A 13,939-nucleotide genomic window follows, 5' to 3' on the forward strand; every position below is an offset into this window, starting at 1 on the left:
TTTTTTTGGAACTAGCACACCAGGGAAAAGGGGAAAAATAACTGAGTCACCATCTTTATCCACTTTACTTGCCCAGCATCTGCAGGGCCCACAGTCTTTGTATTTAAGGGAGATACAACCAATGTGAGAAAAATAATTTTTCTTTCCAAGCATGTTCTAGGGTCCAGAAAGTAGCACCAAAGCTCTCACAGAAGCAATGCAGGGGTATTGGGGAAAGCCTGGACTTTGGAATCTGTTCACGTTCTGGGCTACAAGTTACTGATCTTTGGCAAAATGGAATAAATAATACCGATTTCACAGAATTGTTGGGCCAAGAGAAATAACATTTTGAAATATAAAAACCTTGTAAAATCTATACAAATGTTAGACATTAGTGAGGCTAAGTATTTGATGAAGGAGGAAATGAATGGATGACCATGAGGACAAGGAGGATGAAGGAAAAATGGCAAGGATGCAAGAGAGCAAATCAAAGTCAAGTCAGAGGAGAACAGGGTGAAGAGAAATAAATGCTTGGTCAGGTTTATTAGTTACTAAATTAGATAGAAGGTTGTAGAAACTTCAGTGGTGTAAAGTGCTCTTGCACCAGAAGAATGCTCATGATATACCAATTTTATGACATAAAAAATTGTCATCTGGCTCACAGGAGCTTTTACAGGGAATAATTAATAAATAATAAGGCATAATGATAAAACAATTTGAAATGAGCAAAATCCATGAGTAATGCTTAGACTCAGTTTTAGATTAATTTCAAATGCATCTCCCATCAATTTTTTCTTTTACTAATATATTTCTTAAAGATATATTCTGGAGTAAGAGGACTTGGACCCCTTTTTTGGTTTATAAAATCATCCTACATTAGGGTGAAGATTTTATGAGAACTGCAATAGTTGAGAAAGAAGAAAAGACAGGTGGAAAATATTGGAATATACAACTGAGAGCTTCAAAAGATGAAAAGATGGTGCAACATTTGAGGCCACAAACCAAGAACATGGCAAGATGCAACTAAGACCACACACTCAATCGATGCTTTAGAAATGATTTAAAGCATTTTTTTTCTCATTTCTTTGATTTTTCTCACTTCTCCTAATTATGGCTTTTATCTGTTTCTCTTGCTCCCATTCCTTCCTTTCCTTTTTTACCTTCTGTCACCCCCATTCCCTTCCCCCCATTCTTAACTGGCTAAAATGTCAATGAGAAACAGATTTTTCAACAATTTTTTGTCATTACTGAATAAAATCTGAAGTAAAGCCTATATGTTAATTTTTTAAACAAATAATTTGAATTTTCATGTCTCAGAAACCAATACTACCAAATATATACATTTAAAAAACACAGTTGCTTATAATTATGCGTGGATCTCTATTTTTCCCTTTCCTGTGGGCCAGAATGGAAGCCCTTTACCTTGTTTTCTTCTGCTCTTGAATTTGAGCTGTCTGTTCTGCAAAAGCCCCTGTGAGCCAGATGACTCAGTTTTTTATGTCAAAAAATTGGTATTTCATGAGCATTCTTCTGGTGCAAGAGCACTTTGCATCACTGAAGGTTCTACAAACTTCTAATTCTCATTTTAATAACTAATAAACTGAATAAATTTATTCAGTAACTAATAAACCCGACAATGGAGAAGAAAGTAACTAAAAGCAAACAAACAAAGAAACAAAAAGCAGCCCTGAGCAGGGAGGCATCTGAAGAGCTCACTGGAACAGGTGTGGTTGACATGGTGAACAGGAAGACGGCAGCTCATTCACCATGAGCATGCCAGGCAGAGCTGAGCAGAAGCTCCAGGAGAATGTACACTAACCCGAGAGTTCCCAGCCATTTTCACATCCCCGGCACCTAGCACATCCTTGGCATTCTTTTACCTGCTTTTTAAACTCTATCGGTAAACATCAAATCCAATACCTTGATTCCCGAATTCCTGTGGGACATCTGGGTTTTCAATTATCTAGTAAGAGAGACACACACAGTACAATTAGGAGAGTCAGGCAAGAATAATCCTGACCCTTAGACAATGGAAGATTCTAGAAAACAAAATGTATCCTGAATGCTCTGGGCTCAGCTAAGCAACACCCTCCAGCTCTTACTAACTTTTCATTACTCGTGGTGTGAATGAGAAAGGCCATGACCTCCGGAATGCAGCTGATCAGTTCCAAACAGAAGTTATTCAAGAGTCCACAAACTTCATGGAACTCCAGCCCCATGGAATCCAGGGTGCTGGGTTAATTATGACTTGGAGCAACACCTGCTCGACAGGTGAGCTCCTTGGGCACAGAGAGGAATCTGCCCTGTGAATGGCACCCAGCAAATACAGCCTCAGTCACCAGAAGATCAGGTGCCTGGACATCCAAAGATGACCACTGATCAGGAGTGTCGTCTTACTATTGGGTGGGGAGCGTGTTAACTTCTACTGAGCAGACCAGCCACTCTAGCTGAGCCTAGGCAGGTCCCGAAGTATCAGGGCAGAAACAGACCTTGAGGGAAGGGAGACTCGGGAAGGGCAGGCATTGAGAAGGAGGAAGACTTACTGCCCACGCAGGGATAATTCAGTGACTCTAGAGCTGAGGACTGGAAGGAGGTCCTTCTCTACCTGTCTCATGGCACTGGGAGATAATAAGAGAGCATCTCCTTGCTAAGTAACTACCAGACACATACATCACCCTGTGGCGCTGAAGGTTGTTGAAAACTTGTTACAGGCACATATTTCTCCTATGGGCATAAGGTGGAATATACACTTCGTGCGGAGGCTTTTGGCGTTCTAGATTTTGTTTTCTTTCCATGGCTCTTAAATCTTCCTCCTACTGAGAACCCTCACCGTGTCTTCCTGGGGCTGAGTCAGGAAGTGCTGCCTGATGGGTGTGCGGGGCGACCCACCGCTTCCTGGAGCCAACCTCCAACAGCGTTTCAAAAATAGCCATTTTTAGTGGGCAGAACTTAGGTCTCTCTTTAAGAGACTTCGCAAATGCTTTAAATATTAGCACCCTGAGCATCTTTTTTTTCTAGGACCCAGAATCACACCTCCAGGGACTACATGAGTCATAGAAAGGAAACAGCAGGAAGTGACAATTTTCCACCTAATTTGGGACCTGGCTGGGTCCAGATGGTCAGTGACAGCCCAACAGCCAAAGGCACAGGACAGAGAACCCTGAGGCGTTCCCGGGCTCTGAACGAGACTTGGCGCCACGTCTTGTGGCTGCGAAATAGGAGATGCTAAAGTGAGCTGGAGGCTATTTTACCTGAAACCTGACACTCTCCTACAAAGATTTTTAACTATTTAAAAACTTAAAAGTAAGATTAAATGAACCGGTATAACTGAAAGCTCGAAACTATAACACATTAAGATACTAGGACTGTTATTACAGTATTTGGGCATATGGCCATTTATCAAGGGTGAGATATGACTAGTTATTAATGTGAGAATCTTCAAATTCTTAGACTTATTTCCATTAAAGTTACTTTTTTTCTCAGTATTTTCTATGTATAGACTTGAATTTCTTTTAAACTGATATTCCCCCCACACCACATTCAAAATCCCAGTATAAATAAAATAGTTTTTAAATGAATAAACCTTATTTTTTTACTTTAACTAAAGTAATAAAAATATCGCAAGCTAAAAATATATATATTATTTATGACAGAAATTCAGGCTTTGGTTGTAGCAAACACAAAAGAAAAAAAGGCAATCACAGTACGGTTTGTGCTGAAATGCATATTAATTGAGAACACGGACTGGGAGATAGGAGACTGGGTTTTATTTCTGGAGCTTTCACTGAGAAGCTCATTAATTTTAGATGAGAAAATTTCATCTCCCTGGGCTTTAGCTTCCTTGTTCATAAAATGCAGAATAAAAGAATTTGACTAGATGATTCGTAAGGTTCTACCTCAATTTCATGCTTCTCTAGAAATTAGAGGGAAACAATACAATGATGAAGTTAAATATGAACCCTTGATTTCTGAAAAAATTAATTTCTGAGATGTTTCAGATTGCAATCGAGTTTTCCTATTTAAAAAATATTATTACTCTCATTTCAGAACCCTCCTTGCAGATTTTAAAATAATTTTATTCTGAATTATTAGAAGCAGATTTTTCTTTAAAAAGTCAATTTAAAAAAGGAATCATTTTCTCATTAATATTCCCAGAAGATAATATATACAAGAAGCCAATTACATTTACATTTTCCCCAGGAACACTCACTTTAGGCAAACTATTCAAGTTTAGGGCAAAATGCTCTAATGGGCTTTGATGGCAGGTGAAGACAGATTCAGCCTTACCCTGATGGCACCAGCAGGTGAAGGAGGGCTTCTGCACCATCTTTTAGCTAAAAGGAAACTTGTGTAACAGACCTCAGAGTGGGTCGTTAACTGCTCTTCCTTTTTCCTAATTTCGAATTTACTTCTGGGTATTTGTGACTCTATCAGTGGTAGCAAGGTATTTTAATATTAAAAAAAATTCAATATGAGATGTTTTAAAAAAGATTTTTTAAAAAAGTAATTTTTAAACTGACTAAAAAATGGCAGAAACTGTATGGAAAAACAATTCTCAAAGTTTTAGGGGTGGATCAGGCAAAAATCTATTGGAAGAGCTTAAATTCTAGAAATGCACGTTCGACAGCGAGCTCCTCCCGTCTGGCGCTGTTCCGGGTGGGAGGGGCGGCGGGCGTGGGACACATGGCATGCAGTGACACGCAGACGCTGCCGGGACGCTGGGGGACAGGTGCACATCGCAAGGCTCACCGTGTTCTCCTGCCTCTGCCGTAACTGTAAAGTCAGGTCGCTGAGCATTTGACTGAGAGTTGCCCGCACGGCAGTGTTTATACTGCGCTGGTGGCAGCTACTCGTGTATGTCTCAACGCACACCTGGTGAAGAAACAAGCAACACGCGTCCTGTCGGCCCCGTTCACTCCCAGCACTCTTTGGAAATAACCAGGGAGGACAGTAAAGTCCTCTTGAATAGAAAGTCAGCCTGCCTTCGGACCAGTTAAAAAGAAGTCCTAAACATAAGAAAAAATCCCTGGAAATTTGTTTTTTAGTATATTGTAAAGGTAATATTTCCCTAAAGGTTACCGCTCTTAGATGCTCACTCTTCTGAGCGTCATAGGAGAATGCAAAATAGCGATTTTTAGATATGCCAAATAATTCTATGCGGAGCAAATTCAGATGGTTAGAGACGAATCAGGAAAAGCTCCCTCTGCTGAAAATAGGAAAGGGTTAGCTCTCAGGCCGTGTGCTGTTAGTAGGCGGGGTGGCTGATGGTGAAAACGGGGTGGCTGGACTGGGCATCGCTGGGTGGATCGCAGGAGACTGGTGGGAGGTCACGGGTCTGGGTGTCCCTGGGCAATGCCTGCTTTCAGGCAGCGGATCGTGGAGTGGCTGGGCGGCATCTCTGAGAGCTGGGGCTCCTCCACGGTCATTTGGAAGGTGGAGTCTGGCCTCTTGAACCCACTGATGGAGAAATGCCTGATGTCCCCTACCATGCTGGGGCTCCTGGCCAGGGTCCTGCTAAGGGAACCCAATGTCTTGGAGGCGATTGGGTCTTGCAAGTCTGAATGTTGAGCCTCGGAAGACTCCTGGGTGGCTGCTGCACGGAGAACCCTACCTTGAAAACAATGTCTCATTTGATGATGATGATGCTAAATGTGATGATGTTGATTTTATCACCTGAAATTCTTCTGGAAGCTATAGGGAGTGACAACGCATGCTCTGCATTTGCTCACCTTTCACTCTGCGTAAGGTGGGTTATGCTTTCAATTTTACAAAGCATACTCAGACACAAAAGCACAGAGAAGGGATTTAATGTCCCTACATTATATTTGCAAGAATAGCTCCAAGATTGTCTATAATGAAAATACAGGGTTCTCACTTAATTGGCAGGAGTAATTTGATGATTGACAAATGTTGACTTCGGCTGTTTTGCTTAAAGCTAGAGCTTTGTCAGCCAGAAATCACTATAAATAGCTTTTTGTAAAGTTAACCAGTAAAACAAGTATTTTTTTAAAAGTTTAATCTATCTCCTGTTGAATGCTTACTATTCCAAATGAACATTTAAAATTTACCAGTAGAGTTGGAAGTCAGCCTAGATTATTTTATAGTTAAAAAATAAGAACAAGTTCCAAAGTATTTATTTTTCAAAATACTATTTTAGGGCATGCCAATTTTAAATTCATTATCTCAGATGATCATGGATTATAATGTATTTGAAGATTCAATTTATACATACTTAGAAAAAAAGGTGTTTTAATTCTGAAAGGCTTTTCTTTTTGCATGTAATAAAATGGTCTATAAACCTTGAAAATAGATCTAAATGAGTGCAGTTTTACTTCGATGAAACCAAATTCTCCATAGTGTAACTATGCCCACTAGTACTGTCCGTATCTAATAATTTAAGTTTTCTTTAAATCTTACATTTTCCCAAGAAATCTTTACAACTATTGAGTACTGAGACACTGTACAATTCCTCTTCAACAAATTTCGTAGTCGCTTTGGACTCATGAAAGAGAACACGTATGAGGGACCAATTGTATACAACACAAACAGTGCTGTAAACAGATGACAACTCCCAAATTCCAACTGTATTTCTTTCAGTTTGAATGTCACCACAATTTTTGTGTGTGTGTTTTATTGCTAATCCTTCAGGTACAATACTGGAAATGACTTACTACAAGAGGCATTTTATCAAGGGGGAAAATGGGCATGTTCACTCTACTAAAAAAATGCATTAATCTAAACAGCTCCTTCTGCTAAAGTTGTGCATATAAATACTGAATATGACAAAAGGGAATCCTGTTAAAAATAAAAATGCCCAGGTATTCATTTGGTAATATCACTGTGTCTTTAGGTACCCAGAAAGAAATGCTTCATCAGCTATCCTGATATCTTCTGGTCACAAGACTAGGGGTTCCATTTATAAACCATTGTATTCCAGGCCAATGACTTGTCACTGTGGAAATGCTTCTCTCCCTGCATCTCAGAGAAGTGCTGAAATGAGCACACTGAATCAGAGGAGTATAGAAAACCAAGTCCAAAGGCAGGCTGGGCTTCTGGAAAAGGGATTGTCAACTTCTTCTTTTAGTCTCCCCAGCATTGGCTTTCATCGTGCAGAACCAACACTTAAAAAGCCTCCGTCCTGCACAGGGGCTGAAAGGGCCAAGTCAAGTACCTTGTGGAAAGCCCCAGGCCCTTGGTCGCCAGGGAACGCTCGAAGACAAAGGGCACTGAGGAGTTTCGTAAGGGAGATATTGATCATTTCATGCATTTGTGGACTTCCAGCTTTATGGCATGCTAAACAAAACTTGAGAACAAAAACACAAATGGTTAGTGAAGCCAAACCAAAGCAGAAGGAAAAAGAACAAGAAAACACAAGCCCACTAGCCATACGTAAGCAGTACTAGTTTTATATCATTGACTATGTGGACCCATAAATAACAGGACCAGGTTCACCTGGGGTGAAATCGCTGGATTGCTGACTATGAGGCAGCATGGTGGAATGCAGTGGACAGTCTGTGCTGGCCAAAGTGATTTCAAATTTTGAAGAAGCTGCTGCAATAGAGATTCACCTCGCTTTGCAAAATACGTATGATCTTCAGTTTGTTGAACTGCATTTTCCCTTCCCTTCCCCATTTGAAGGGGGTTAGTGGCACTACTTTGATAAAATACTGCAGAATATTGAGCAGTAAGATCCACAAAGAGAACTAGTATGTTTCCAATTAGAAAATTTCATGGAAATGAAAAACAATTTATGGTGATAAAATATACAAAGAATCAGGAACTAGGAGAGGAAAGCAGGAGAAATGTCTTCTCCATGAGAGAGATTATAATTGCTTTGTAAGCACATTAGAACCAAAGAAATTCTGGTAATGACTATAGGTCTAAACTCTATGAAGCATTGTGGTGACAAGTTCATGGCCAGGCTGTTTCTTATTCTCTCTGAAACAGTTTCCTTCCTACAACAAGTGAGGGGCTGTGACGGGGGGTAGTGAGGGAACCCCAACACATGGGTTCTGCTGGTGCAAACACACAGAGAGAGAAGTCAAGTCATTTTGCCATTCCTAGGAAATCTGTATATAAGTAAGTCCAAACACTACACAGGGTTAGGGAAGTGTGCAGATTTTCCTTTTGGATCTCAATTCAAAAGGAAATTCTTATATATATGTTAACACAATAAAGAATAAAAATGAAATTCTTAAAGAGCCGGTGCACACAATGGAAAACTGACTGAGATTTCCCTCTTCCCCTTCCATGTTCATATTATAATGACTTAACGCCACTCAACTCATCAATTCCTGCCTATCTGCAGAGAGAACCTTTAACTTGGCCCACAGAGGGGCTGCCAAGAGCCAGCCTTGCCTGTGAGCCAACCCAAGATGAAGCAGGGAGGACACTGCATTGCCCAATGTGTCCACTAACTCCACAGCTGTGGGAGTCAGAGGGAAGAAGGCTGTTCCGGTTTGCTAATGCTGCCGGCATGCAAAATGCCAGAGACGGATGAGCTTTTATAAAGGTGGTTTATTTGGTTACACAGTTACAGTCTTAAGGCCATAAAGTGTCCAAGGTAAGACATCAACAATTGGGTACCTTCGCTGGAGGATGGCCAATTGTGTCTGGAAAACCTCTGTTAGCTGGGAAGGCACGTGGCTGGCATCTGCTCCAAAGTCCTGGTTTCAAAATGGCTTTCTCCCAGGAAGTCCCTCCCTAGGCTTCAGCTTCTCTTCAAAAATGTCACTCTTAGTTGCTCTTGGGGCGTTTGTCCTCTCTTAGCTTCTCCGGAGCAAAAATCTGCTTTCAAAGGCCATCTCCAAAATGTCTCTGTAAACTGCAGTTCCTCTCTCAGCTCCTGTGAATTCTTCAAAGTGTCCCTCTTGGCTGTAGCAAGCTCGCTCCTTCTGTCTGAGCTTATATAGAGCTCCAGTAAACGAATCAAGGCCCACACTGAATGGGTGGGGCCACACCTCCATGGAAATTATCCAATGAAAGATCTCACCCACAGGTGAGTGATCACATCTCCACGGAAACATCCAATGAAAAGTCTCCAACTCAATCAACACCAGTACGTTTCCTGCCCACACAAGACTGCATCAAAGATAATGGCGTTTTGGGACATAATACATCCAAACCAGCACAAAGGCAGTGCAGAAATTCCTCACAAAAGGAGGGCCGGCTTGCTCAAAGCTCTTCCAGCACTAGGTAGCCAAAGGACAAACACCTCAGAGGTGACAAATCGGAGTTGACAAAGAGAACGGCCCATGAGGAGGCAAAGAAAGGGCTCAGGAAGGAGAGGAGGGGACGGTCCCGAGCACAGGATGTCCTCACTCCGGGGATCGTGGCCATGTGCCTTTGTCCGGTTTTCTTGCCAGTTGGCAGGACCACTCCTCCTAACCTCACAGAGAACACAACAAATAAGACGCCGCCCAGGAAAAGGGATAGGGTCATCTGTGTACGTTTCTTCTGGATCCTGTTTAGAGATTATCTGCTCCTTAACTGTAGAATATTTTATTTAAGGCATGTCTCAGAAATAATGCTATCATATCAGAGTAAAACCCAAAAGTAATATTGATCATTCCAAGAGTGATACGTCAGGTCAATTTAAAAAAACACTTTAGCGGTTAGTGGAACTGTCAAACCATAATCTTTGTGGCAGGCCTTGAGCATCAGTGTTTTTTAAGCCCCCCAGAGAACAGCTGGGACTATTCCTAGGCTCTAGACCCTGTGGTGGTGTTACCGCGATCCCCTGAAAAGATAAACTGAGTATCGGTACATAAAGATGTCCACAAAAGTGGCCTATTCCAGAAGACCTCTCGACTCCAAGGTCAGAGAAAAGTGAAATGCATCAATTATTCTGCCTCATATGTAAAAACACCATTTAGCAATTATCTAACTATGTGCCTTGCTAAGAGCCCACTCAGTTGCCAATATCACGATGGTTAAGATTCTACATTTTCTAAGACTGAAGGTAGCCAAGAAGCAATATAGCATAATAGTTAACAGCATATGTCAACATTTTTAAAAAGTCTGGTTTGAATATCTAGCTATGGAAACCGGGGCAAGCAAATTCACCTCACCTTGCGTGGGGCTCCTCGTCTGGCTGACTCGTGGTAAAGACTAAAGTAGAATGTACATAAAATGCTACTTACAGACATGCCCTAGACTCAACAACTGGTAGCTTTTATTATTAACCAACGTTCTGGAATGGAGGGATGGATGGGTAGAGTGTAAAAGAGAAGTGTCTCAAAGAATGAATCTTAAAGCAAAAACAATGATCTTTGAGACGGACTTTGCTTGAACCTGACAGCATGCCACTGGGTCCAAGATGGGCAGTTTCCCATGAGTCAGTAAGAGCAAGCCAACAAATGCACCTTGAAGAACTAGGTTTTCTCACTGTGAAATCCCACAGTGGGATCTCCAATAGGCACAGGAATATGCCCCAATTCTTCCCATGGGAATGGCGTCCATAACCATCTTCAAATCAGCTTCACAGAGCTTTGAACTATGACTCCACCTCTTCCTTTGCCCTAAGACCTTGACCATTCCTAGTCCTACAGCTTTTTCCCATGCAAAGGTAACTCAACATAGCTTCTAAATTGGGCATAATACTAAAAGAAATCTTGGGTCCAGCTTTCATTCAATGAAGAAAAGGATTATGTCCACCTAAGGGAGGTCGGTATTGATTGTTCATAAAAATGAACAAAGTGCATGGGTTGGGCATTTCTTAACTGTCCATTTTTTACTTATTGGTGACAGTTCTTGTTCCTCTTGCTTTACGAAAGCTCTGCTCTGAAAAACTTTCATTATTACGCAGTTGAACGAAGCAAGCTGAAGCTGGACACACAAAGGAGGGCCGTCCTCTTATTTACATTTGGAGAGCTTAGTGATCTTACCAATTTCAGCAGTACTTTTCCTCACTGACGTACAGGTCTCATTTCCAGATGAGCAGGTTTCAGGGTAAACACTGTTCTTGAGTTAGAGTCACTGCAAGCCCGAGTTAGAAGGGCAAGAACGGCTGGATTCTTTCCTGACATTTCCACAGGAATTTTAGATGCTTTATTTTGAGGTGGCTTTTAGTTTGTTTCTGTTTTTTAATATAAATTGTTTCCCTGGCCATTTCAAAAGTGACAATGGGAGAAAAGAGGATTTCTTTCTATAAGAGACTTCTTTTTATGACAAGTTCAGCTACAACCCAGAAGGCTTCCAGGAGCTAGGTGGTGATTTCCGACTGAAATGTCCCACTTTAAAAACAGAGATGCAGATTCTCAAAGGCTAAATTAGCAGGTGAAAAGCACTTGAGGACCTGCAAAATCCCTGGGCTTCAGTGAGTCTCCAGATTACTATTATTTTTCATGGCCGTGCAATTCTCTTTTGTAATTAATTCTTTTTGTTGATGAAAAAAATATTTCTTAAGAGATTTCTATGGTACAACCTGAAAGGCTCTAAGCTGTGTTGCAATTTAAGGAAATATAAGCATGGCCAGTAAGAGAAGTGATTATTTCCATCTTATGTATCTGAAGTAAACAATGACTTCAGATGATGCATGTGCTATTAGCCTAAATTACCCACACATTATGCATCTCATAACCTAGTATTTGTAACTACTGATCTGTATGCTTATATTTATAATCTAAGTTGTGGCTATGCTTTTCCTATAAATAGTCCTACTCCATGCTGATTTATGACACATTATATAAATATGGATTGGGGTGGGTGGCATGACCCCCTTTAAATGTCTGACAGTGGGCCTTATGGATCAGCTCCTTAGCTCACTACACTGAAAGCATTTAAGGAATGTGTTTGATATTTACCAAGCAGTGACAAATGGGAAGGGGGAGATGAGGGGATGCCTGAGCAGAAGACAAATGAGAAGCTGATGGGGCTTAGGAGAATCAAAAGCTTTAACTTACTGGGAGCTCCACCTGGGGAGGCTGTTGCTGCAGTGGGGGATGCCCTATTTGAGGGGTGGGGGAGTAGATGATGGCAGAGAGGAAGGGCTGCAAGGCAGCCCCTGCCTGGGAGTATTTCAATAAGGTTTTAGATCAAGCCTAGTTAGGACAATAGTAGCCATCAGAGCAGTCTTTCTCAGCCTCTCCAGTAGAAAGAATCACCTGGGAGCTTTTACAAACTTTGGATGCCAAATCCCACCCAAGTGCAAACAACTCAATTGGTGGGGCAAGGCTAGGGATCTTTTTATTTTTAAACACCCCCGCAGGTGATTCTAAGGTGCAGCCTGGGCTGAGGACCACAAACTGGAAAGGAAGGCCTCCCCTACCTGAGAGAGTTTGTCTCTGGAGGGTCACCAAGTTTAATCAAGCAATGACTGAAAACAGTCAAGGCTCACACAGGGCCCCGGCACCCCCCGTTGGCCTGCCCCCGCTCCACCTCCCGTAGCACTGCTAGCGGGGAGTTCAGGCACCCGACTCTCTCAATCGAAAGGTCTATCTTCACTGTAAAGGGCAAAGTTGGCTTCACTTCAACATCGGGCCTGTGCGGTACTCGGGCCTGAGTGCGGTTTGGGATGAAGCGAGAGGCACCCTGCCCCATACCCTCTGAGCTGGCGCCATTTACATGGGGGCGGGAGAAGAGCCTGGAAACGCAGGACTTCCACAGCCAGGCTGATGATGCCCGTGCCACATGGCGTAAGGGCCCCATACTCAGCAGTGAGCTGTTACTGCTTGCCGTGCACCTGGCTCCCTCACTGCCTTGTGTGCACCTGGCTTCCCCACCATTTCATGTGCACCTGGCTCTCCCACTGTCTAGCGTGCACCTGGCTCCCCCATTGCCTGGCATGTACCTGGCTTCCCCACTGCCTGGCTGGGTGCCTGTGGGCAGCTGGTGGCCGCTCCAGGTCCGTCTCCTTATCTGTGATGAATGGGTGGCATCCCTGCTTCATAGTGTCACTGTATGGATGATGTGGCTTAATATGGGTAACGCCCTCAGAGGAGGCACCGAGGGAGTGTTTGGCACGGCTCTGTAACAGCATCTTTGAGTCCATGGCCCATCTCCATGAGAGCCAATGAGCGATGCCATGTGTCCTTGTGTCCCCTCACGGTCCCTGGCTCAGAGCACCCAGAGGGGAGCTATGCATGAGTGAGCGTGCTGAGTGTGGTACACGCCCCACCCGGCCCGCAGCTGGGTCACCCTGTCTATCCAGGCAGTGTGTCGTGTAGAGTCTGCTGCTGATGGCCATGGCTGCCCTGCTGCTTGGGGACTACTCTCCTCTCCATAGTAGACCTGCAGACTGAACTGAATGGAGACCCCCAAATTCATATCCACTGGGAACCTCCAGAGGTAGACTATTTGGAGATAGGGTCTTTGCAGATAGAATTAGTTCTGTTTGGGGGAGGTCCTCCTGGATGATGTTGGGTTCTAAGTCCAGTAACTGACGTCCAAATAAGAGGCAAATTTGGACACAGAAACACAGACTCCAAGGGAAGAGGGCCAGTGAAGTCGGGGGCAGGGACTGGGGTGATGCCACAAGCCAAGGGAACCTGGGGGCCGCCACAGCCAGGAGGGAGGCCAGGAAAGCTCCTGCCCACAGGTCTCAGAGGGAGCCGGGCCCTGCCCACACCTCGATTTTGGATGTCTGGCCCCCAGAGCTGTGAGACAACACATTTCTGCTGCTTTAAGCCCCCAGCTTTGTGGTCCTGCATTATGTAAGCCCTGGGAGGTGAAGACATAGCCCCTGTTAATTTTCACCACATCCCTCATCACAAGCTGTCATTACTGTGATACCGGTCAGTTTGCTGGTTGGTGGCCTGATCCCCGTACTAAAATATACAACGCTGAGCCTTCACTACGGCCCTCGGAGCCCTCGGGGAATGCCTGAGGTGTGTGTCTAGCACGGCAGGATCTGCTGACCAGGAACTGTATCCTGCATCACTCAGATCCCTTCACTCAAAACCTGGCTCCTGGGAGGACGCTGAGGAGATGGCCAGGCCTCGCTGGCAGCCCCCCTCCCCCT

General features: G+C 43.4%; 1 protein-coding gene across 4 annotated transcripts in view; it reads right to left on the bottom strand.

The window, feature by feature from the left end:
- The window catches only part of ARFGEF3 (ARFGEF family member 3), a 146,568-nt gene that overhangs the window by 75,500 nt on the left and 57,129 nt on the right, over positions 1-13,939 (bottom strand). The window contains exons 6-8 of one of the 4 annotated variants that reach the window (XM_037842987.1): positions 7,151-7,282; positions 4,729-4,851; positions 1,900-1,942 (exon numbers count right to left, since the gene is read on the bottom strand). In XM_037842987.1, coding sequence (XP_037698915.1) covers positions 1,900-1,942; positions 4,729-4,851; positions 7,151-7,282 — 298 coding nt within the window. The remainder of the gene's footprint in view (positions 1-1,899; positions 1,943-4,728; positions 4,852-7,150; positions 7,283-13,939) is intronic. The other 3 variants (XM_037842988.1, XM_037842989.1, XM_037842990.1) reach the window with 3 other exon arrangements.

This window comes from Choloepus didactylus, chromosome 7, assembly GCF_015220235.1.
Source record: "Choloepus didactylus isolate mChoDid1 chromosome 7, mChoDid1.pri, whole genome shotgun sequence".
NCBI classification, from domain to species: Eukaryota; Metazoa; Chordata; class Mammalia; order Pilosa; family Megalonychidae; genus Choloepus; species Choloepus didactylus.